We start from the raw sequence: 22,504 nt of genomic DNA on the forward strand, positions 1-22,504 counted from the left end.
GCTCGGTACATGCCGTCATATTCGGATATTTTATCAAGACGCACCCCGCAACCCTAGAATTCCGGAGTTCGTCCGAACGCTCGTTCCCCAGACTATGCCAAACATGGATGGACTGGCCGGAATATATATTCCTCTGCGGATGTTATTGAACAGGCTCTGCTGCTTTTAAGCAATTTTGCCGTGAATGCGACAGGGGGATATTCTGTCGGTACGTCCGGTAGTCTTTGACTCTGTATGTTGTCGACGATCATATTTCCCAGGTTGGGCGCCAGTGCTCCTCCATCGATGTTTGCAAGAGACTTGGCTTTTCTGACATTCCGAAGTGATTCCAAAAGAGCTCACTCAAGCACTCCGAATGGTACATTGCCTGATCTGCATGTAGCCATCAAACACTACCACATCTGATCCCAACTAGATTGGTTTAGAATATCAAAAAATCCATAATCAATCGGAAGCGATTCCATCGGCACGGAAAGTTCAAATTGACTAGCCAGTGCGCTCCCGAAATTCGTATCCTGCTCCGGTTCAATCCCATCATAATCAATATTTGGCAGTTCAAGTCTTAAATCCTGATTCAATGGGAGACCAAGCTCGTTGCCATCACGGTTAGTATTGCTTTCCCCTCCCGGGGATGACGTTATTTGATTCGGAATTGCCGAGCGACAAAGTTTCCGAAGATTATGCCCAATGAATCGTGCCGGATACCACGATTTGGCAAGTTCATTGAGGACAGTCAGACAAAGACTTATTTTATTATTGTGCGACGAAAGGCTTAAATTCTCTGTTTCGTCAAGCAAAACCAAAGCCGCTGATAACGTGCAATGCGTGGCTGAAATAGGGCTGAGGTGAAAACCGCCAAATACTTGCCGGTATCGCTGAGCAACCAGACAGATTGCGCGGGCTGATTCACGGCAAATAGAAGTTGCTAGGTCAATCATTTTGCAATCTGTCTGGTTCTTGCTCGAATGCGGGTTTTCTTTCATGATGAATGGTTTTGCGAGGAGGATCCGCGCCGTGTGGTATATCATGTGGAGGGTGTATGCGTGGGGGATGTCATTTGGACGGTCGACTCTGAGTTCTGTGGGGAGGTCATAGAACCATGTTCTCAGGTTTAGGAGACAGGACTCTAGGAAGGCTGGTCGTTGGTTGTCTTTTAGGAGGGGTTTAGGGGCCCATCTAGGTTTGTTAGTCGATATAGGCATCTTTGTGCTGGATTGGTGACATACAGTGAAAGAATAATCTTTTCCTGTATTTTGCATATGCTGATCATCGCTCTTTGCAGTGGTCTGAATGCTTTTTGGGCCGGGTTGTCCGTATCGGATACTTCGTCGTCATCGGGCAGTTTGACGGCTCCTTGCGAATCCTACATAGATCAGTACCTTTAACTTGAGAAAGCAAAAGATAAACGCACCAGCATGGAGCAAATTCTCCCCGTATAACTAGAAGCCCACTTATCATGACAGTACAGCGTCCAATAAATTTGCCTCCTCAGCTGAATTTCTCGATGCGACATCATATTGGTCTCTTCAAAAACAGCAGGATCCAAGTTCAATCCCATATCAAGACACAATCGGTCCGCCATTCCAAGATACAGCCAGCATGCGGCATCAGCGCCAATTGCCTGTTTCATTAGCATACTGAATGCACGCTACGTTGAAGGACAGCGTACCACATAAAATGTGCCAATAATAGCCAGCGCCTGGATGGTCGTCAGACTAGGTCTCTCCATCTCACTATGGAGGCGGCACTTTGCCTGTTCAAGGAAGAACTTTCCTGCTGTGTTGGGATTATCTGGATCTGAACGGACGTCTATGCGGTCGGAGTAGCGCGAGCCAACAGCAAGAATTGCAACATGCAGCAGTGAACTCCAATACCGTCCACAACGATACATACTCTGACGAAAAAGCTCCTCATCAACGACTGCAAACCACGGCTGCTCCCATTTGAAATATAAACTGATCAGGTGTTCTTGTATAGGCCTGGAGAATCCAACATCATCCAGGTCCGTAATGATAGGATCAAGACACGTTATTGCAGAAATCCTACCATGTTCAGAGGCGTTCAGAGCATCAGAAGAACCTTGGAATTCGAGTCTTCCACTCATGGGTCCGAAATACCGCAATTCGCCATCTTTGTCAAAATCGAGCGACTCGTCGAGCGCAAGCTTGCCCTTGATACCCTCAGCAAGCTCAGCTATTACAGAATTCTCATCTGCCTTCTTCACATTTGCCCCAGCGTCCAAAGTCTGTTTGGAACTCGGCTGCTCACGTTCACGCGGGTCAATCCCATGCCTCTCCAAAAGCCGCTCCAACGACTCAATTCTCTGCCGTAGCGAAAACACATACGTCTTCGACGCTGGCCTTCTACCATCCTCCACATCTGAATATTGACATGAAATGTCCCCCTGGAGACACCTGGAGCAAGATGGTCTTCTTCCATCGCACTGAAATACATTAGTAATCATAGTGATATGTGCGGTAGATGACGTACCTTGGCTCGACGCCGGCGACACTCTTCACATGCTCTGGTGGTATATTTTCCACGTTGTTTATTGGTATTTGTAGGAGGCATGATGACTTTTGACCTGTGATGTTTGTAGGTTGAGGGTTGGATGGGGAGTTGTTGCGGGAAAGATCTTGTCTTGGCGGCATCTCCACATGCCCAGAAATGATAATTGAAAATCAGTCATAAATATTCATTTATATAAAAGATAAATTATATACAAAAGCCGTGAAACTATCGAGCAGAAGCCTCTTTGCATGCATACGATGACGCATCCCGACTATCGCCCCCCAGATACACCGATACCAGCGGATACTGGCACAGCTTCCGACTCCTTGAACCATCCTCCGTCTTCCCCAGCAACGTCTCCGGTGCAACACCTCTTTCGACCCAGTTAACGACTGATTCCAACGGATCGACCGGAATAGCGCCATCACCTCCCTCACAGTGCTGCACGCCCGGGGCCAGGAAGAGGCGATAGAAGTCACGAACCGAAGGATCCAATTCCTCGACCTCGTTGTAGTACTTCTCTGTTCCTTTGGGGAAGATCACTTGATCAGCTAACCCGTGCCATGTCACCAGCTTGCCGCCGGCTTGCTTGAATGCGGATAGATTTGGGTTGTTCGTTCCGATGATTGGGTCGTATTTCTTGCAGGAATATTCGAAGATCCGTTGGTATTGCTCGTGGCTAATTTGGGTCAAGTCCACAGATGGGTTCTCCAAAATGAATTGACTGATCCAGTCTGATGAGATAGGGAATGGTGTACCCGTGCAGTTAGACGGCGACGAGCATGTCGTTATGGCCAGCCCGCTCGACAGCGGTGCGCCTTTTTCAAGACCGTACCACAGGGACGAGCCGTTGACTGAGCGCATACCATCCCAAATCTTTTGTACCACGAGTGCGTCGTTCCGGGTGATCGCCACTGTCTGTCCACTGCAGTTAATCTCCTGGTTGACCGTGGTTAATGGGTCGAATTGGCAACGGTCTGGTTCTGAGATAACACCGTCCTTCACTCCATCATCTCCATCACACGACTTAACGGCAGCAGCGGTGATGGCATCCGTGACACAAGATGGAGGGTGAGACTTTAATTGATTCATCACAAACTGCGGCCAGTACTCAGCGACAATGAACTTTGGCCAATTGATCGCAGGAGCATTCGCCAGAATTCCATCATACGCCGTAGGATATCGCTGCGCAAGCATAAGACCCTGTCTGCCACCTGTCGAGCATCCATTCCAGTATGAGTACCGCGGACCATGTCCGTAAAACCCGCTAATAACGTCTTTTGCTACGAGCGCCGCATCATTCAAGGCAACAGAAGCAAAATCCTTGAGGAGTGCCATGTTGACCTTTCCAGACTCGTCAAGCGACCAAGAATCCGAGCTCGCGGGATTCAATTCATGTCCCGCATCCGTTCCAACAACCGCATAGCCTCCAGCCACAGCCTTTGCTAGATCGCTCACGCTATCCAGAGCCGAGAATCCACCGCCGCCTGCGCCTTGGAGTCGCTGGTTCCAGTTGGATGATGGGAGCCAGACGTTGACGTAGATCATATCGTTCCAGCCGGGGTGGGTGTAGATAACGGTCACATTGCAGAACTCCAGGGTTGAGTTTTGATAATTGTAGTTGTTGACAGGGGTTGCGGATAGGTCCAGGACTTGACCATGGGGGATCGAAGGGTTGCTGATACTAGAAGTCGAGCAGTCGCTAGCGTGAGTGGCAGAAGCAAACCACAGTCCTGCCACGGAGGCAGTGACCATGGACCATAGATTCCGGGATGCCATCATGATTTTGAATTAGAATGGAGAGAAAACGAAAGGACGAGAGAAGTTTCTAAATATTCCGATCTATAACGATTTATAATCTCCGGATCTCAAACTTTATTCTGTATCGGATAGGGAACCGGTGGACTCCCAGGCAACATAACAAGCAGAAAGATCCTAGAGTATCGGTACCAGCTATCCCGACGCATTATTTGTCTCATATCCACTCCATATTGAACATACTGTCAGGGGGTATGAGACTTGCAGTTCAATATGCAAGTACCGAGCAGCAGCCGGAGCCACAAATCCGGATATCCACGAAGTTTGCCCGGCGCCAGGGTGAGATCTGCAAGTGTATTTGTAACCAAATCAGAGTTATGCACGTTTTTATTGTCAGAAGCATTAATATTACTATGCTGTGGACGGTTGCGGGGGATGTTTTCCGATATGCAGAATATCCGATGAAATCTCACTTCCGAAGTAGCTTACCCCGGATATCGAGTCAATTAATTTTCCCGGTTTACAGGATGTCTTTCTTTCGGAAGCTGTTGACAGTCACGCAAAAGAAAGGGGGACAAGAGAAGCAGAAAATATGGATGAAGAGTCAGAACTCAGGCGAGAAATCAAGTGCAAGAAATATGTTCTCACGCGAATTCGAGCCGTGGACCGTGTTAGTAGGTGATGTTTATGACAGGGATGTCCTGGTGCAGGACTCCAGTGCTGGGTATATATCGCGGTGTAATGTGAACACCAACACGGGTGCATCGTACACTTTCAAACATTCATCGTCTCTAGTACCATTTCTCTCCCAAGCCATTCCACCACACAACCGTTGTACTGACCGGGATTATAGGTAACCAAGCAAAACGCTCTCGACCGAGAGCCGTTGACGTTCACTATGTCCTACCACCGTACACAACCTAAGCCATACTGTCTCGCTTAACCTCCCATTCCCAGCCACAACCGACTACCAAGCAAGGACTTCTTTCCGCCGTGACATGGAACCAGAAGGAACCAGAAAGAAGCTCAACCCAAAAAGACCGGCGTTGCGCCGATAATGGTCATCTGGCCTTCTCTGGGACCTGGCGGGGAGTGCGGGGAACTGGATGGAGAGTGTGTATATCTCCCGAGTGGTCGAGATGATGCTCTCCAAGTATCAGTGAGAATGGCAGGAAACTGGTCCCGGGTTATGCACTTGGAGCCAATCGAATCATCGGGAATCAATCACTACCATGGACCATCTAGACTATTGAATGCGCATCTTTCTCGGTCGACGGGAGCAGAAAGCCAACTGTGGGATCTACTGTGCCTCCTCTCTCAGGCGGGGTCGCACATTTGATTTTCAGCTGGCTATAGAAAGTGTGCCGAAGGGCAGGCCCTTTAATAGCCACAAGTGCGCTGTTTTCACAAAGACAATCTCAATTGTACAGTGCCCACGACATTGCGATAGCCTCTGAAACACAATGGCAACAACAATCCTCTCCCGGAACCGCATCGAGCCCGGCTCGGTCAACGTACCCGTGGGGAAATTCCCCGCAACCAGCCAATCGCTCTCCGTCGACCCAAACGAAATAGCCTCCGACATCCTTCATCAATTCAACACACTCCTGTCGAAAAAGGACTACCAAGGTCTTGCCAATCTCTTCCTCGAAGACGGCTACTGGCGCGACCACCTTTGCGTGTCTTGGGACTTCCGCACCGTCAATGGAAGAGAAAAGATCGCGGATTTCGTCCAGGGTTCCAAGGTCATTCAGATCGATATCGATCGCTCGTCGGCTTATCGGGCGCCAAAGGTCGGACCCATTGATGCATTTGGTGATGTGATTGGAATTGAGTTCTTCACGAATGTTTCGACGGAGATCGGACGGGGCCAGGGTGTTACGCGGCTGGTCGAGAAGGATGGGCAGTGGAAGATTTTTATCGTTTTTACGTCGTTGCGGGAGTTGAAGGGTCATGAGGAAGGGTTGTATGAGCGTCGGCCTAAGGGTGTCCAGCATGGACAGCACCAGGAGAGTAAGAATTGGAAGGATAGGCGGACTACGGACTTGAATTATGAGGATAAGGAGCCTGCTGTCGTTATCATCGGTATGTTCCCTTGTAGTATTTCGGAAAACAGTCGCTAACGAAACCAGGTGCCGGCCAAGCTGGCTTAACAGCAGCTGCCCGACTCAAAATGCTCAACGTCGATACCCTTGTCGTCGACAAAGAAGACAGCGTCGGCGACGCCTGGCGCAGACGATACTACCAGCTCGTCCTCCACGACCCAGTCTGGTACGACCACATGCCCTACATCCCCTTCCCAGCGCACTGGCCCGTTTTCACGCCGAAGGACAAACTCGCCGAGTTCTTCGAATGCTACGTAAAGATGCTCGAATTGAACGTCTGGACCACCACCACCATGACCTCGTCTTCTTGGAGCGACGAGAAGAAACAATGGACACTCACCCTCCAGCGCCAGAAAGCAGACGGCACCGTTGAAACCCGCACTCTGCACCCGCGCCACGTCATCCAAGCCACCGGCCACTCGGGCAAGAAGAACCAGCCCGCCTTCAAAGGACAAGAGAGCTTCCAAGGTGACCGCCTCTGCCACAGCTCTGAATTCCCCGGCGCGAACCCAGAGTCCAAGGGCAAGAAAGCAGTCGTCATTGGATCCTGCAACTCAGGCCACGACATCGCACAGGATTTCTATGAGAAGGGCTACGACATCACCATGGTCCAGCGCAGCACCACCTGCGTAGTATCCTCCGACGCCCTCGGTGAAATCGCCATGAAGGGCCTGTACGAGGAAGGCGGACCCCAAACCGAAGAAGCAGACCTGTATCTCTGGAGTTTCCCCTCCACTATCTTCAAAGCGCAACAGGTCAAGATAACCCAGCTCGAGAACAAACACGACGCGTCTATCCTCGAGGGTCTGGAGAAGGCCGGCTTCAAGGTCGATCGCGGCCCAGATGATGCGGGTCTGTTACTGAAGTACTTCCAGCGCGGCGGTGGTTATTACATCGACGTTGGCGCTTCGCAAATGATCGCCGATGGCAAGATCAAGATCAAGCAGGGGCAGGAGATCACTGAGATCCTGCCCCAGGGATTGCGCTTTGCCGATGGCACAGAGCTCGAAGCAGACGAGATCATCTTCGCGACGGGGTATCAGAACATGCGGACGCAAGCGCGGATTACCTTTGGCGACGAGGTGGCCGATCGGATTGGCAATATCTGGGGCTTTGACGAGGAGGGTGAGATGAGGACCGTTTGGCGACGAACGGGACACCCTGGATTTTGGTTCATGGGTGGTAATCTAGCGCTTTGTCGGTATTATTCGCGGTTGTTGGCGTTGCAGATAAAGAGTATTGAAGAGGGCTTGTCTGCTTAGATGTATCCAGCATAGTATAGTAAACCAGAATCGATTCATTGGTATCATTGTTTGTGTCAATCGTATCATGATGTATTGATCCAGCCTTCCTGACCGGCAACCCAAACTCCCGATATCAGTACCAGGGTACATAGCCTCCCATCTAGCTCTTCTTTCGTCTCAGCTCCATACTCCGAAATAAGCCCATCCTTCAGATACTCCCTGACCCTCCTCCCCCACGAACCCATCTCCACACTCGTCCTACTCATCCTCGCAACCTTCACCCGTCGCGAATCCGCAATTCTCAACACAAACCTCTCCCCTTGCACATCCTTCTCCCACTCAAGCACTCTATCCTGAAAGGACACCCGATAAACCCCATCCCCCGAACTAGCCTCCCACCCAACCCCATCTTCAAAATAAACCATCCTCTTCCCTTCATCCTGCGCATTCCTTGCCACAACACCAATAACCCTCCTCTCGACCTCTTTGTCATCCGCATTTACCTCCCGCTCTCTATCCGTCTGCCCCTCCGAATTCGACCTCAAATGCAAAAACCCCTCACACTGCGTAACATACACATCCCCAGACCCCAACTTGGGCACCTTTTTCGCAACGCGCGTATTAAATATCGATGGCTGCCAGACTTCTAGGATTGGGATGTGGCGGCGCTTATTTGATGTTGTTGAGAGTTGTTGGATTTGCAGGAGAAGGTTTGGGGTGAAGCGGCGGAAGCAGGTGGGGGCTTTTAGGGGAGGAGGGTAGGCGATTGGGAAGGTTTGTTTTGGTGGTTGTTGTTGTTGTTGTTGTTGGCTAGGGGTTGAGGAGGTTGTTGTGGAGGAATTGTTTGAGGAGCTGTGTTTTTTTGTGTTAGTTGTGTTTCTTTGTTCTCGGAATAGGGGGTTTGCTTACTGGGTGCTGCTCCCTGAGCTGTAGATGCTTGATGATGTTGATTGCATGTTGGTGTTGTTCCAGTGTACGTCCGAATACAGGATATTGCATACGCTCTCTCTAATGATGATTTCAACAGAGCAACAAAGATAAAAAGGAAAACCGGGAGGGGCAGACTATATAGATCAACCCTCAGCCCTGCGCCGGCCTGTCAGCTCGTATTCGTATGCTGAAATAGCCTTTAAAGTAAAAAGTGGAGCAAACGGCGTTTTTCCTCCTCTTAAATCACCCGTTTCTATTCATAGCCACACTATTGATAAGATTGGCTTTTCGTTCGTATTTTTTTTTTGAACCGTTTGTTCCGTGGTTCGGCTATACGAGTACGAGTGCGTTCATTTGCCTTCTTTTTCTTGGGTTAGATACAATGGACTACTTTATACGCGGATAGATTGGATCTGAAACATATGTGCTGTGCTATTGAGTCTGGTTAGGGGTTCTGGTCCGGGTGAGTGGAGTTGGGTTGTTTGGGGTAGCTATGGGATGGTGGAGAGTTCTGCATGGAGTGAAGCCTGGTTACCTTATTTAGCATTGCAGTGCACTGCACCGCATAGATACAAAGGACAACTTGACCAATAAAACACCTTGTACATACGCTCTTTACAATATGCAGTTCACACCAACATATCTATTACAGTAATTTCTCCGTATTTGTTTTCCCTGGACAGTGCACAGAATTCCACTCTCGTCGCGGTGTCCGCGACGAAATCATCGATAATTCCGGTGATTGATAGTGTCGAAGATATACAGGTCTGGAGCCGGTTGCCTGATCTTGGCGACGACTGCTTATCGCGATACAAGGGCTTGGTGGGTGCCTAGGGAGCGGGCGAGATCGATGTGTTTGGGTTTGCTGGTTGATTATGTGCTGGGAGTGAAGGTGAGTGGGTTGTATGGCGCATTGGGCCACGCCTCCTGTGTCTGTTAGTTTATTGGCTTGCCTCTATGCTGTAAGGCGAACGTACAGCTACCGTTTCAGCGCAGGACCGCAGTTTCTGACTCCCAATTCTCGTCGATGCTCAGACATCCGCTAGAGAACCAGGCTAGCAATAGTCGTCACTGTTAGAGGCATAGTGACTGCTTGCTCGAGGGTTATGCCGGCCGGCAGTTTGCAGCAGATATTTTCTTCTGCTAGAGCGTGTTCGCCGTATGTCCTGAGACATCCAATTTGGCCTATAGTGTGCCACCGTCGACGGAGTACAATGCAACGGGGAAGAATCTACCTTTCTATATAAAACCAGCTACGACATCCCCGATCTTCCTATCTGAGGGACCACAGTGCCGGCGAAATCGAATACCAAGATGCTTCCGTCTCTGAATGCGTTGGCGTGAAAGGGCGGCACTATACCATTCAGCATAACCACATTCCAACATGAGAAACCCGGTTACCATCTGTAGGACTGTGAGTAATGCGCCGACGCCTTGTAAGAGTCGGCAGTTGGTGACTGGAGTGCTATTTTGGGTACGCGTTATTAGAAATGTACCTGTAGCCGTTGCCGTCTATACTTTTGGGTTGCATCAGGAGGTCAATTCAGGGGGGTTATTTGCGTTCTCATGCATGTACATAGTGGATTTTCAGCTCTAGTGATACGGGGTTGCTGCAGGACACGATAAGCAGGACATCTCCATTTCAATTTGCTTCTCTATGAAGAAAAAGAATATGAAGCCCCACGTGCAAAAGGCAATGCTATTCAAGTTTGTATTGTGAAGAAACATCAGCACTCCTTGCCAATCATGCGAGAGTAAACCACATTACTCTGGATGTTATCAATGCTTAACTTGGTACATGCTGCGAAACCTTGTCTTTCCGCGGAGCAAGAACTCCCCCGCATCTGGAAATGGTTAATGCAACATTGCAACAATATTGATCAGGTGTATATCTTGAGGGAGTTTGGTCACTAGATTTTCCTTTATCGATATCATTCTACAATAGCATGTATTTCACATCCCTTTATCTTTTCGAAACCATTCAGCCGCTTAGAGTGATCCCTCCTCCCTGCTGATGGCAGCTGGTGGCCCAGTATTTAAATGTCGACCCAGGACAAAAATGCATATATTGGTCCTGGGCACATTACAAGCAGACAATTCCTAGTTCGCCCTTCATCCGCATTGTACAATAATAGCCCACTAATTAGTCCAGGATCCTTGAGGTGGCAATACAAGTATGCTCAGCGAACCGAATCCGGAGAACAAACAGCGCGATGTAATCGTGTTTGCTAGTTTCATTGAGTAACCCGGTATGGATCTCGTACTTTTACCAAGTCTCATTTGGATATGTTCCAGGGGTTTATTCTGCATCATGCACTGGGTCATGCTCCTGGTTTTTGCATGATGCAGGTTAACTTGGAGCTGGACGGGGCTTTTATCTAGACAACGGATTGGTTTCATGTCATTGAGAATTATAAACTGGGCCATCCGTAGGGAAGACTTGCAAGGGATTATACGCAGTGGCATCAATGTCTTAATTTGACGGGGAGGTTGCAGCAGTTGCATAATGTGATGCTTATTTTTGGGCATGATAAAGATGTGGCTGCCAAGTTAATGAAGGGGTTATATACATAAATCTTGCTTTTTGCTTTATTCATGCACTCGAAGAGAATGCAATGGCACCAAAACCACACAGATTTCTACAAGGGAAGCCAGGTGCATGTAGAAGAATAGCCTATGGTAATTACAGAGACCAAAACAGTGCAGTATAAGGACTAAAATGCGGAGTATACTCGGTAGATTACGTTAGCGGCTATCGCCGCCAGCCGCTTCGACGGAATTTCCACGGAGATTCCACGACGCACTTCTCCATCCAAACCCAACAACTACCAACGACTATTACCAAATGATACACGACAGACAATGTCATCCAGAGTCAGCCTCAGAAGATCATGTCAAACGTGCGCAAAACTCAAGCGCCGCTGCGACCAGCGCTTACCTCAATGCAACCGGTGCGCGGCGAAGGGAACCCCCTGCGAGTACATCAACACGCCGTGGGCGGTGGGAAAGAGGTCCAATGGGCCCCTAGCAAGCGTAAAGGCAACTAGTCCGATGAACCGGCCATTGCATTTGGAGATTATTAAGACATTCGATGGGGCAATCATTCGATTTCTGGTTGACGGCATGCGAACATTTCCAGTGACTTTCGCGCAGCAGATGAAAACGCTGTTTATTCATCCCGACTTGTACAGGAGTTCGAGTCACTCGGGGCCAATTCAGGAGATTCATACGCTTTGCAAGTCTTATCAGAGTGATGTTTATTCGCCGCGGTTGTTCGGGATTCTCCGACAGAAGGCAGTTCAGATTCATCGCCACGCTACCCACACCTCTTCATTTGAGGAGCTTCTCTTCTGCGTGCAGGCTTTGATTCTCTCACATTGCATACTGGCTTTTGATGACCAGGAGAACAGCCAATACAGCGAGGCGACTAGCACCATGCTAACCAATATGGCCTTGAAATTGTGGCACCAAGCACCCATCCAACTCCCGCATGCAATGAGTGCGCGACGAGCTTGGCTTTTTGCAGAGAGTGTCCGGCGCACGATTATTATCGCGTACATGCTCTGCAGCGCGTACTCATTCAGAAAAAGGAGTTTCTCGGTCCGCACGCCGTTCGTCGATGCATTGCCGTTCGACGTCCGGACATCCATGTGGGATGAGTCGGTTGATAGCGAGTGGGAAGAGAAGGCGCGATATGCGCCTGTGGCGATGGTCTCCTTACGGGAATACTCGGATATGTTGGAGGGTGGAAGGGTTCATGGAATTTCATTTTTCGGAAGTTTGATTCTTGCGGCTTGTAAAGGATTACCAGCGAAGAAGGTTGCATTTCCACCGGTGCAGGGTTACAGAGAAATCTCTCTTTGAAGTCATCATTTGGCATGAACTACTAATGAAGATAATGAACACTATATCCAATTAATATATAGAATATATGACTTGCACCATTGCGCTCGAATCACCGCAGAAACTGCTTAAGCACTTCCGTCAACCCTGCCGTCAAGTTTTCATAAACGCTCTGCCTCTTCGGCTCAAACGCATCAAAGATCTCCTTTGCCGAACCAACCGCAATTTGCTCCTCGCCTTTCAGCAGACTACTCCACATCTCATCCGCAAATTCCTGCAACGGCATCCCAATTAAATGCCCATTCTCAAGATCCGGCTGGTGCTTAGTATCATGCAGCTCTGTCTGCACAGCAGGCGGATAAACCTCCACCACCTTAACATCACCCGGACTGTCCTTCAACTGCGTGCGCAGGGCAAGAATGAAATGGTGCAGCGCAGCCTTCGACGCACCGTACCCGGGCGCGCGCATCATTGGGACTAACGCCATCTGCGACGTTGTGTAGATAAGCGCTGTTTTGGTTGGTTGTTTCTGGAGGTGAGGGAGGAAGGCCTTTGTCAGACGGACTGCCGCGGTGTAGTTGGTGAGGAGCTCTGTGTCGAAAGTGTCGATGTCGACGGAGGTGGGGTCGGCAAAATTGAACGCGCGTTGGATACCGGCGTTGACGAAGATGCAGTCGAGGTCGGGGTTTGAGGAGAGAACATCCGAGGCGAATTGGGGGATCTATAGCCACGATTGTCAGCTGCTGTTTTTCCTGTTTGTCTTGGATTGGGAATAGAGGGACATACATCATCTAACTTCAAAACATCAAAGACCTTTGCCTGGACCTTATCGCTACCATGCGCGGCCACAAATTCGTCCAGGTTCTCCTTTCGCCGTCCGGTAATCACAATCGAAACTCCATTCTTAACAAGTCTCTCGGAAATAGCCTTGCCGATGCCAGAAGTGGCGCCAATGACGAGAACTTTCTTGTAGGGAAAGGACATTTTGCGCTGTTCTCGTTCTTAGGATTAAAGCTTGAATTGAAGCAAATTGTAAGGACAGACATGCGAATATATATCCCGAAAATGCATCTACATTCATGTCAGTCGCCACGAGCCGATTCCGAACAAGCTCAGGCTATTCTGGATTTGGTTTAGACTCCGCTGCGGACTTTGGTGGGTCTTGATAATGCGCAGTCTTAGGTCAGACTTTGATGGACCGTATCTCGGTACATAGTTGGGATGGAAAAAATAGAATGGAATGTTCGAGGTGATTAGAAATTCTGATTAGAAATTGAATGGGTTCGGGATGTAGATCGCTAGATTGCACGAATGTGGATTTAGAGGGGTTGTCTGGAACGGAGAATACAGTCCGGTGTAATTATGCATTATTTTAGCATACACAGGAAGTTGCCTGATTCCTGGCTAAGATCACAGCTGAAGGACGGGAAACAAGGTAATGACACAGTTATCCAATGGAATACATGAAATGGAATACATGAATCTGATAGCTACGTAGAATATTCCAACCACGAAAATGAATCAAAAGATGCATGTTAGTGTACATGAATTGAAATACTATATACAATAGGCCTGTTTACGGAGTCTCCGAAACATTATACACAAGCTTCTCCCCACTAACCTTTCCCTCCTTCATATCCTGCAAACCCTGCAATACCCCCTTCAACCCATCCGGCAAAACCTTGACCGGATGCACCTTAATCTTCTTCTCATTCAGCACCTTCTCAGCAAGCGGCAAGAAGCCCTCAATAAACGCCTTATCCTCAGGCTTAGCCGGGAATTTGGCCTGACCGAAATCAAACGCCTCGCCGATAATAGTGTAAGCCAAAGTCCATCTGTCCTTGACGTTTTCTCGCTCGATGCCGACAACCAAAAGCGCGCTGTAGTCGCCGCCGTCAGTGGAGAGAGCGTTGTCGGAGAACTTGGCCGAGTCTTCAAGGGAGATGGTGTCGAAGACGAGTTTGAGTTTGTTGTTGGTGTCTTCACGGATCTTAGAAGCGGCGTTGGGGTCGTTGTAGTCGTACACGGCGTCTGCGCCGAGGCTCTTGACGAGGTCAAAGTTGCGGGGGGAACAGGTTGTCAGGACTGTGTAGCCGGATAACTTGGCGAATTGGATCGCCAGGGTACCGGTTGCTGTGGAGCCACCGTAGATCAGGATGGGGGTCTTTTCCTTAACGGGATCCGAGGGAAGTGCCAATTGTAGAGACTGGTACAATGCCTGCGCGACAGTGTTCACACCGACACCCAGCGTTGCGGCTTCCTGGAAGCTCATATGATCAGGGACACGGAACTGAACATCGCCCTTGACAACGATGTATTCGGCAAAGGTCCCATCCTCAGCCTGCACGGCATTGGATCCATGCGCGAATCCGCAGATCCGATCGCCCTTCTTGAACGGCTTCTTGACGTCCTTGCCGACCTCCTCGACGACACCAGAGTAGTCGCAGCCGACGAGGACACCGGGGGGAGCAAGGTACTCAACGTGCTTCCAATCAGTGGGGTTAATGGCGACACTGATGGTTTTCACGAGGATATAGTCGTCGCGGAGGGCCGGGAGGGGGCGGTTTGTGAGGGTGGCTTGTTTAGGAGAGGTGACAGCGATGACTTTTTGAGACATTGTGGCGGTTTTGGTAGAGTATGAGAGTATAACGTTTAGTATATTATGTACAGGGGGTATATAGGATGCAGATGTAGGATTTTTATGTAGACGATATTGGTCGAGGAAGGTTACAGAAGCATGACGAAAGATCTGACAAATCGGGGTGGAGCTATGAGCGGGTCTACCCCAGACACGGCGGCGACTAAGCTATATGGGGAATAGTGCATTGAGTCTAATCTATATACCGGATGATGTCATTGTCAAGTTCAATGGACTGGATACTAATGTAGCCAGTCACTCTATCGCAGAATAGACTTTCATTATTGCTCTTATCCAGTATGTCTTCAAACTTCCAGACTACCCACTGCTCCTGCTCGGCTGGTTCCATGGTACTCACAGTGTCTACTGGTACCTCCTCGGGCCCTGCACGCGCCAGCTCATTACGCAGATTGCAAGAGGCCGGGGCATGATCTGAGTGCGATGAAACCACTTCCAGCGGCAGTCTGAAATCACCTGCTGCAGTCGTCACCACACTGTTGCCACCATGACCATAGCCGCTAAGCTTTACGGTCATTCTAACAATATGATGAACGGAGTAGCGTCTGCGGGAGATTCATGTGCACCTGCCGTGTCAGATGATGGGGCTCTGGAAGATGATCAGGGGAGACGTTCTTTTTGGCCTCACTAGAGATGGCTAAGCTCTTACGGAGATATCAGTAGCACTTAGTGCGTGAAACAAAAAGTCCAGATGGTTCCCCTTGCCGGATTAAGCCATTTTGGAGACCTTCGATGCCAAAAAAAAAAAAAAAATTTAAAAAAAAGTTCTCAGGGTTCCTCCAATGATTTGTCTACTGAATATGCTTCAGGATGGCTAGGACATCAACTAATTCACCGTGGATCTCTGCATCATCGACTATAAAGGCAAGCATTACTTGACGCTCGGGGATTCAGGGGCATTTTTTATGTTTTCATACTTGGACCGCTTTTGGCCAGTGCTTTTGCAACGGCTGGATCCAAGCTAAACTGACTGAGAATTGACAAGCATGTGTAGCTAAATTTGACAGAGCGTACGTCTTCTAGTATTCTCTATACCGTTTGTTTAACGGTTGCAGTCTGCTTAAGTATGGCTCTCAACTGCAGATATGTGGACAGCCCGCTCCCAGTCTCAAACAATCGACCCGAATAAACGAACATGTGCTATCTGAAGGGCCCAAAGGGCTCAAATATGATATAAAGTCAGGTGGTGTCAGATGGAGCCAACCAAGTTACAATGCGTATTTTACTGAACGAATAAAGTCTTATGGACTGGCTGCTACCGAAAATTTCCTGGCGTACGGGAAGTCACGAGCAAAGAATTTCATGGGTTTTCTTCACGGGCCATGCTCTCAGTTCACCAATGGTGTATCAATATTTAACATCGTGGACCAGAATCCCAATGAATACACCTTCCATACTATCCCCAACTATGTACGTCGTGATCCTAGTTTCCGTCCAAGGTGGTAAATGATTTCAGGCTACTGCCATTTTTCTAATATTAATTGAAAAGAGCATTTGGTCACAGTGAGCTTTCAAAAAAACTAGCCCAGTCGACTCAGTCAAGCCAAATTTTTACAATATCCTGAATCGCATCCCACAGCCAGGCATCATGTAATTTAGCCGAATGATCAAAACCATGCTCACCATCCCGCACGATTAGACGAAATTTTAAAGTAGGATCGACATCTTCCACCTTTTCCTTCAATGAATAACTCTGCTCAATAGGAGCAACAGTATCATCTCTGCCGTGAAGCAGCACCACCCCACCTCGAGAAAATCTTGCTCCAGCATCTAGTCGCTCTAGCGGATATGGCGTAATTGAATCGTATGGCAGCAATTGACCCATTTTTCCGTGTTGACAGATGGAAAAGCACAATGTCAGTCTATCAGGACTGGATTCGACGGATTTTACAATTGGAACTTCGGAGAGTGCTTCTTGTTCCTTGAGATTTGATAGGTGACGCTCCAATGTGTCCTTGGGAAGCGTTGAGATGTTAAATACCGGCCTTAGCTGCTCACCAGTGAAACATGCTGCCTTGGGATTCGTCATGGGATAGACTGCGTTAACTGCCCGGATTTCGGTTGGATGGCTTAGACCCATTTGCAGGCTCAGATAGCCACCTGCACTATCACCAACAGCCAGAATCTGACCAAGTTCTGCCTTTATCTCCCCGCTAGTCTCATTTTCCAAGAACGCCGGGAACCATGCATGCATCCAATCCCAGTGATCCTCCACATCCCCCAAAATTTCAAGGATGGAAGACTCGGGCATAAGCCGATAATTCGGAGAGACAATCACGGCTGAATATTCCTGTGCAAGCTCGAGATACCATTTATTGAAAAACGGGGGGAAGAGGCTGTGGCCGCAGATAAGACCTCCACCATGATAGCGGAGAAGGACTGGACGAGGAGTAGCGCGTAGATGCTGGTGAGAGGAATTGTGAAGATGCTTGGGGTAGAGAATGTCGACCGTGATTTCGTGGTTGTAGACTACTTTGTACGTGGTGGTGAGAATTTTGAAGTCGTTGAATCGTGAGTAGTCGCTAGCTTGAGCAATGAGGGAGTCCATTATGGTTATTTGTGGATTTAAGGGATTCAGGTTGTAGAGTAAGTGGGTTATATAGCTTCCTCGACTGCTACAAGGATATCCATATTTACCCCGCTCTCGGGTCAGCACAGCGGGAATGAGTCGAGTTTCAATCCTGATATAAACTTGAATGTCGACCTCGCATTTATAAATGTCACATTATGTATCTCTTGATTGCCAAAATTAGCTAGAATCACAATCACATACTATAAAAGCCCTGTACCTTCATAAAAATTCCCATATAGCAGAAATAGATTGTTATTAGCGCCAGGCCATCTTCCCAATGGAACCCTGTCCAAGAGAAAAGGAGGAACCTATGTCGAAGTAAATTGATAGACATTCTGTCTCCGAAGAAAAGGTACTGCTATAAATTTGAATGCTATTTTGTGTTCTTCGAAGGGCAACCTGCGTCAACCATTGCAGAAACAGTTATTCTGAATTGCAGGTACGGGTATATCCCGGTTTGGTTCTCAAGACTTTGCTACAGAGGCCGAAACTAATGGTCTTTTCTAGATTGGACCCTCGCTTGTACGAGCTTGATTGATCGTATATTCCCTTAATCTCATGGCAGAGCTACTTGCGTGATTGCTGAGCACTTTGGAACTCGGGAGTCTGGTTATCCTCCCCAATATGTCGAGCACAGCGAGGCAGTTCAATCCGAATGCAGTCTGCTCCGTATGATGAGACTGCATTCTCCCTAAATGAGATGGAGCATATTAGGAGTCAGATCATCCAGCCATGCGAGTAAAAGATATCTCAGTTCTGTAAGTAGTCGTGAGGCTGATCAACTACAGATATTTTCGCCATAAAAGATGGTCAATTGCGTATGATGTGGGAAACATATCTTTCAGCAAGGAGAAACGACATTTTTAATTAAATTACCGATCTTAACTTGAAATTTATGATATTTGACTGTGCTCAATTTAGTCGCTATCTTGAACTGAGTGACATTACGGATGAGATCGGCCCTAATTGCAGAGACTTGCAGCACCCTATCACAGAACTTTCTCCTCTGTTATGCGCTCCAACGGGAACAAGTGTCCAAAGGGGAAATAGATGAATATATGGTCTCATTCCATGACCGGAATCTTCATCTCAGTATCGCAAGGAAGATGCCCAAGATACTGCTAGAAAAACCATTTGACGTGTTTGAACGCCAAGTTTCTAACTAGTTCTCGGCTCACCAGCGGTCTATCGCTGGCTAGTCTCAACTAACGACCTGTGAGAAAACACTAAAATGCTATTATTAACGACTTGAATAGCATGGGCAGTCAAGACCTTTGTCCAGAACATGCTGCTCTGGCTATATTGAGGTGACAACTATCATCTATGCATCTTCTATGAAAATGTATTGTTTGTTAAGAAAGAAAGATTGTCAGGGAAATTATTCAGGTACTGGGAGGTTCATTACATCGTCATCCAAACCAGAACTGATAATCTTTTATGAATCATTATTGCAGGCAGTGAAATGATTAAATTTATGAAGATTGCCTAGTCTGCACCATGGATTACCTTTCACAAACAAATCAATCGGATTTAAAATAGGAATTCGGCTAGGCACCATTATTCTTACTACGGCCTACAGAGGGTTCCTTAAGTCCTCAATTTTTCAATCCCTCCTTTCTTCCCCACAAATCGACGCTACACTGATTTATTCCGATATGCCCAATTTGTCTTGTTTTTGACTATTCAGCATATCTTACCAACACAGTAGCTACTACTGAGTTCAGAGAAGATGTCTTCCAAAACCAATAACCCCTTCATCGATGCCATCCACCACCATACTAGTAGACGGGCACGCATCGCCCAGAGGATACCTAGCCCCTTACGAGAGAGCATGTCTTTAGACCAACTGCAGCAACATGAGCAGCCAATCTCGTCATGCAACAGCACTCCCAAAACTGCTATTGACGTTCAGAACCTCCTCGCAGCCATATATAGGCTGCAGAAACGGTACAGAGCTCAAGGGAAACCTTACATGTCTGTGGCCCCTAACAATGAGGATAAGGTGCTCAAAAAAGCGCTGAAAAAGGTGCCTGTGAAGCTGGCTAAGTTGCAAGAAGAAATCCCTTCCGTTCTAAGAAAGGCCCTTGATGCTCTTGCAAGCTTGTGTTCTTCCAGGGAAGACGAGGTCGTCGCGGTCGGTTTAGAAGCTTGGCATGCTAAGAAAACCAATCAAAATTGGATCAAGATCCTGGTTGCAACGGAAGGCCAAGTTGGAGAGCAAAGTAAGCAGCAATTGATGCTTATCTGGAAGTCCATGAAGGACGTCGCATCCGTTTGGAACAGGCAAAGTGTCGGCGGCATGGAGATGGAAGAGTCCATGAAGAAGTTCGTGCGAGAGAAGCAAGAGCTCATTGCCGATTTCGTGAGTCTTTGTATGGGCTTCGTGTTCGTGAAGTGGACGAAGGAGGTCAACTCCGAGATTGCCATTCTACTGGCCGTACCGTTAGACGACTTTCCGAAGACCCATCCATTCTGCACGGTGAGGGAGAATATGCGACGCCTCTTTACGATGTACACTAGCCAGAATCCGACAATTGGAAAGCCACGTTCAGAAGACAAGAAGGGGTGGGGGCGATTCACCACGAGCCTCACTAGGACAAAAGAGTCTATCGAGCTGTTCATGAGCAGCGACCCCGGATTTGGGCCCAAAGACCATTCATACGCCCATTACTTCCCATCAATAGAAAGGTATCTGCAAAAGGTTACAGCGTACTTTGAGATGGTACAGCACCTTCAAATGACTGCCTGTTTGCCTGAATGTCAGGACTTACTCAAGCGTCCATTCAGTCTTTATGCGCTTTCGGCAATAAATAGTATAGCTCGTGATGTCCCGTATACAGCCCAGGATTGGGAACGTGTCCTCAAGAAGGCCTCCAGTACAACGCCAGAAAGGTATGAGCTGGACATTGGTGTTGTTTCTAAAGATACAGAGTGTATGGCCAAAGAGCCTGTCCCTCGAGATGTCCATGTGCACTGCGAGTTAAGACTCGTCCTCGAGGCAATGCAACGACCGCAGACTGTCTACGCGTACATCGGCATGTCAAAACTGTCGTGCTCCGGGTGTCACCTATTTCTTAGGGTTTTGAACGACGTCTACGGGACGAAGTTTTGGACAAGGGGCTACAAAAAGAAGGCCCGGTACCCATGGAAATTTCCGCCAGGTTTGTGGTTCGGTGGTAGGATCACTGACCAGATGTACCGCCTGATTGCACAGGCCTGGACACGGCGTTATAACGGGTATCGTCCGAGGCGTGCTCATTTTCAATCAGAAAGTGTTCTTTCAGCTCCCTCAACTGTGACAGATGACGTTTCAGTTGCCTCCTCGGAATCAATAAGCAAAAAGGGAAATAAGGACGAGGATCACCAGTGCAGTCGAAGCCTTGCTCGGAGTGTTTCGGGTGGGCTGCGGCGAGCGTCGTCTTTCCTTGGGTCGCGAAGAATCTCTTCTGGTAGTAATTCCAATCAGAGGATGGGTGGGAAATTGCGCTCGCTAAAAACTGAAGACACGTCTTGTATTCCTCTCTAGACGACCCTTGCTGCTCCTAAGTCAGTACTACACTTATTTGTAGCCAATCTTGGTGGGTGTGCAAGAATGGACAAACTCCCCCTACATTCAGTCTGTGATTAACCTTGCTGCACATTTACCAGGAGCAAACTCCTTCGATTGATCATTACTGTCATACGCCACCACATATGCAATGAGGACCGTTGAAATGTGTATTGCCTAAAGCAACAATAGTGTGTTGGCATTGTCCGAGGGAAAACTAATCCGACTTGTAGGACAGAGAATCTCGCATTATGCCACAATACTCACGAACCAATGCGAAAAGCATGCACTGTTGACTAACCCTTCCAGCAAATAAACAAGAATGAAGTACTTCGCTGACCATATGGTGTAACATGTGCCGAAATACCAAGCAGATCAACGAGAATGTCACCTAGAAAACACAAGTCTTCCTTCCACGCATCACGATGTTTAGCAGGTCCGGGGGATACTTGAACTGAAGAATCTAACTAAACTCATCAGCAGCAGTGGCGCTTGAATGAGAATATCACTTATTGCTAATGTTGGTCACACGTTACCCACCCAGTCTTTCACTTGAGGCACTAGAGAGAGCCATCACGAGCGTGGAAGGCTCGATTGAGCGCAAACAATCTCAACCCCGTTTACAGCAAAATCATCCAAGACAGCAGATATTGCAAAGGTATCAAACAGTTTATTTGTGCGGTATCAGCAAAGGGAAAGGGAGTGTTCGCGAACTCAGCATGAAATTCTCACATCAATCTATCTGCATTAGCCCCAACAAACATAGCATAAAACTTGCCCATTCTGAATACAATCAAACCAACTCCACCAATCTCATCCGTTGATTCCCAATAGACTCGGCATGATAATCTTATCACCTCTCAATCCCCATCAGAACCCCTTCCCTCACAAACCCAACCCAGTCTCAATCAAAACGCCCTCCTCGATCTCCCCATCCCACCAATCAAAACCACTCCCCGTATGCACCCCTGGCATATCCCAAATCTCCCCTTCGCAAGGAAACCCCAGGAACAACAACAATAGACTATAATGTAGATAAATCAAACACCGAGCACTCCGTACCTATCAACTTAGCACGTTGCTAAGATCGTGGAACAAAGCTTTTGGGTTTATGGGCAATAATGCTTGCGATATAAGAGAGTAACATGAGGAATATCTGACGTAGCACTGGGGTATAAATAATGCGCTGTGGCCAGTGATTTTGAGCCACATCTGATTTTCTTTACGTCTATTCACATTATCTATTGTTACAGCTTCCCTTGCAGCTTGAGTTGTTTTCTGAGTATCCTACGGAACGCATCACATACTACATATTCTTGCAACGCTGTCTATCCCTGT

The 22,504-nt window shown here is 48.1% G+C and overlaps 10 protein-coding genes across 10 annotated transcripts; 4 read left to right on the plus strand and 6 right to left on the minus strand.

Moving 5' to 3' along the window:
* Positions 1 to 392: 392 nt before the first annotated feature.
* On the minus strand, positions 393 to 2,571 carry EURHEDRAFT_517833 (Zn(II)2Cys6 transcription factor domain-containing protein; the record flags this gene model as incomplete). Its single annotated transcript, XM_040786600.1, has 5 exons — positions 393 to 1,176; positions 1,227 to 1,363; positions 1,412 to 1,621; positions 1,670 to 2,443; positions 2,491 to 2,571. 5 exons carry the CDS (start codon positions 2,569 to 2,571, stop codon positions 393 to 395), a joined length of 1,986 nt encoding a protein of 661 aa, XP_040635967.1.
* Positions 2,572 to 2,736: 165 nt separating this feature from the next.
* Positions 2,737 to 4,266, minus strand: EURHEDRAFT_462973 (feruloyl esterase B precursor; the record flags this gene model as incomplete). Its single annotated transcript, XM_040784844.1, has 1 exon — positions 2,737 to 4,266. The coding sequence occupies one exon, from the start codon at positions 4,264 to 4,266 to the stop codon at positions 2,737 to 2,739; it is 1,530 nt and encodes a 509-aa protein (XP_040635968.1).
* Positions 4,267 to 4,325: 59 nt separating this feature from the next.
* EURHEDRAFT_201463 (uncharacterized protein) lies at positions 4,326 to 5,341 on the plus strand. Its single transcript, XM_040777937.1, has one exon. The coding sequence runs from the start codon at positions 4,524 to 4,526 to the stop codon at positions 5,124 to 5,126; it is 603 nt and encodes a 200-aa protein (XP_040635969.1). The 5' UTR covers positions 4,326 to 4,523; the 3' UTR covers positions 5,127 to 5,341.
* A 391-nt stretch (positions 5,342 to 5,732) lies between these two features.
* EURHEDRAFT_405390 (flavin-containing monooxygenase) lies at positions 5,733 to 7,636 on the plus strand (the record flags this gene model as incomplete). Its single annotated transcript, XM_040780380.1, has 2 exons — positions 5,733 to 6,354; positions 6,402 to 7,636. 2 exons carry the CDS (start codon positions 5,733 to 5,735, stop codon positions 7,634 to 7,636), a joined length of 1,857 nt encoding a protein of 618 aa, XP_040635970.1.
* A 65-nt stretch (positions 7,637 to 7,701) lies between these two features.
* On the minus strand, positions 7,702 to 8,574 carry EURHEDRAFT_380367 (uncharacterized protein; the record flags this gene model as incomplete). The annotated part of the gene is made up of 2 exons (XM_040779288.1): positions 7,702 to 8,470; positions 8,528 to 8,574. 2 exons carry the CDS (start codon positions 8,572 to 8,574, stop codon positions 7,702 to 7,704), a joined length of 816 nt encoding a protein of 271 aa, XP_040635971.1.
* Positions 8,575 to 11,365: 2,791 nt separating this feature from the next.
* On the plus strand, positions 11,366 to 12,713 carry EURHEDRAFT_415707 (Zn(II)2Cys6 transcription factor domain-containing protein). Its single transcript, XM_040782769.1, has one exon. The coding sequence runs from the start codon at positions 11,411 to 11,413 to the stop codon at positions 12,410 to 12,412; it is 1,002 nt and encodes a 333-aa protein (XP_040635972.1). The 5' UTR covers positions 11,366 to 11,410; the 3' UTR covers positions 12,413 to 12,713.
* On the minus strand, positions 12,458 to 13,671 carry EURHEDRAFT_201477 (putative short-chain dehydrogenase/oxidoreductase). The gene is made up of 2 exons (XM_040777938.1): positions 13,178 to 13,671; positions 12,458 to 13,112 (listed from the first exon to the last, which is right to left on the minus strand). Exons 1-2 carry the CDS (start codon positions 13,373 to 13,375, stop codon positions 12,504 to 12,506), a joined length of 807 nt encoding a protein of 268 aa, XP_040635973.1. The 5' UTR covers positions 13,376 to 13,671; the 3' UTR covers positions 12,458 to 12,503.
* A 74-nt stretch (positions 13,672 to 13,745) lies between these two features.
* On the minus strand, positions 13,746 to 15,048 carry EURHEDRAFT_415708 (zinc-binding alcohol dehydrogenase family protein). Its single transcript, XM_040782770.1, has one exon. The coding sequence runs from the start codon at positions 15,006 to 15,008 to the stop codon at positions 13,968 to 13,970; it is 1,041 nt and encodes a 346-aa protein (XP_040635974.1). The 5' UTR covers positions 15,009 to 15,048; the 3' UTR covers positions 13,746 to 13,967.
* Positions 15,049 to 16,319: 1,271 nt separating this feature from the next.
* EURHEDRAFT_485527 (alpha/beta hydrolase) lies at positions 16,320 to 17,629 on the minus strand. The gene has a single exon (XM_040785555.1). The coding sequence runs from the start codon at positions 17,593 to 17,595 to the stop codon at positions 16,582 to 16,584; it is 1,014 nt and encodes a 337-aa protein (XP_040635975.1). The 5' UTR covers positions 17,596 to 17,629; the 3' UTR covers positions 16,320 to 16,581.
* Positions 17,630 to 19,348: 1,719 nt separating this feature from the next.
* Positions 19,349 to 21,145, plus strand: EURHEDRAFT_405397 (nucleic acid/nucleotide deaminase domain-containing protein; the record flags this gene model as incomplete). The annotated part of the gene is made up of 1 exon (XM_040780381.1): positions 19,349 to 21,145. One exon carries the CDS (start codon positions 19,349 to 19,351, stop codon positions 21,143 to 21,145), a length of 1,797 nt encoding a protein of 598 aa, XP_040635976.1.
* Positions 21,146 to 22,504: the final 1,359 nt, after the last annotated feature.

This window comes from Aspergillus ruber (assembly GCF_000600275.1).
Source record: "Aspergillus ruber CBS 135680 unplaced genomic scaffold scaffold00028, whole genome shotgun sequence".
NCBI lineage: Eukaryota > Fungi > Ascomycota > Eurotiomycetes > Eurotiales > Aspergillaceae > Aspergillus > Aspergillus ruber.

What these genes read in the sequence shown, in the direction of transcription:
- EURHEDRAFT_415707 (XM_040782769.1), top strand. Translation starts at nt 11,411, where the DNA reads ATGTCATCCAGAGTCAGCCTCAGAAGATCATGTCAAACGTGCGCAAAA.
- EURHEDRAFT_415708 (XM_040782770.1), bottom strand. Translation starts at nt 15,008, where the DNA reads ATGTCTCAAAAAGTCATCGCTGTCACCTCTCCTAAACAAGCCACCCTC.
- EURHEDRAFT_485527 (XM_040785555.1), bottom strand. Translation starts at nt 17,595, where the DNA reads ATGGACTCCCTCATTGCTCAAGCTAGCGACTACTCACGATTCAACGAC.
- EURHEDRAFT_201463 (XM_040777937.1), top strand. Translation starts at nt 4,524, where the DNA reads ATGAGACTTGCAGTTCAATATGCAAGTACCGAGCAGCAGCCGGAGCCA.
- EURHEDRAFT_201477 (XM_040777938.1), bottom strand. Translation starts at nt 13,375, where the DNA reads ATGTCCTTTCCCTACAAGAAAGTTCTCGTCATTGGCGCCACTTCTGGC. An exon ending in ATGTTTTGAAGTTAGATGAT is followed by an intron (nt 13,113 to 13,177) that starts GTATGTCCCTCT and finishes TCGTGGCTATAG; the next exon opens with ATCCCCCAATTCGCCTCGGA.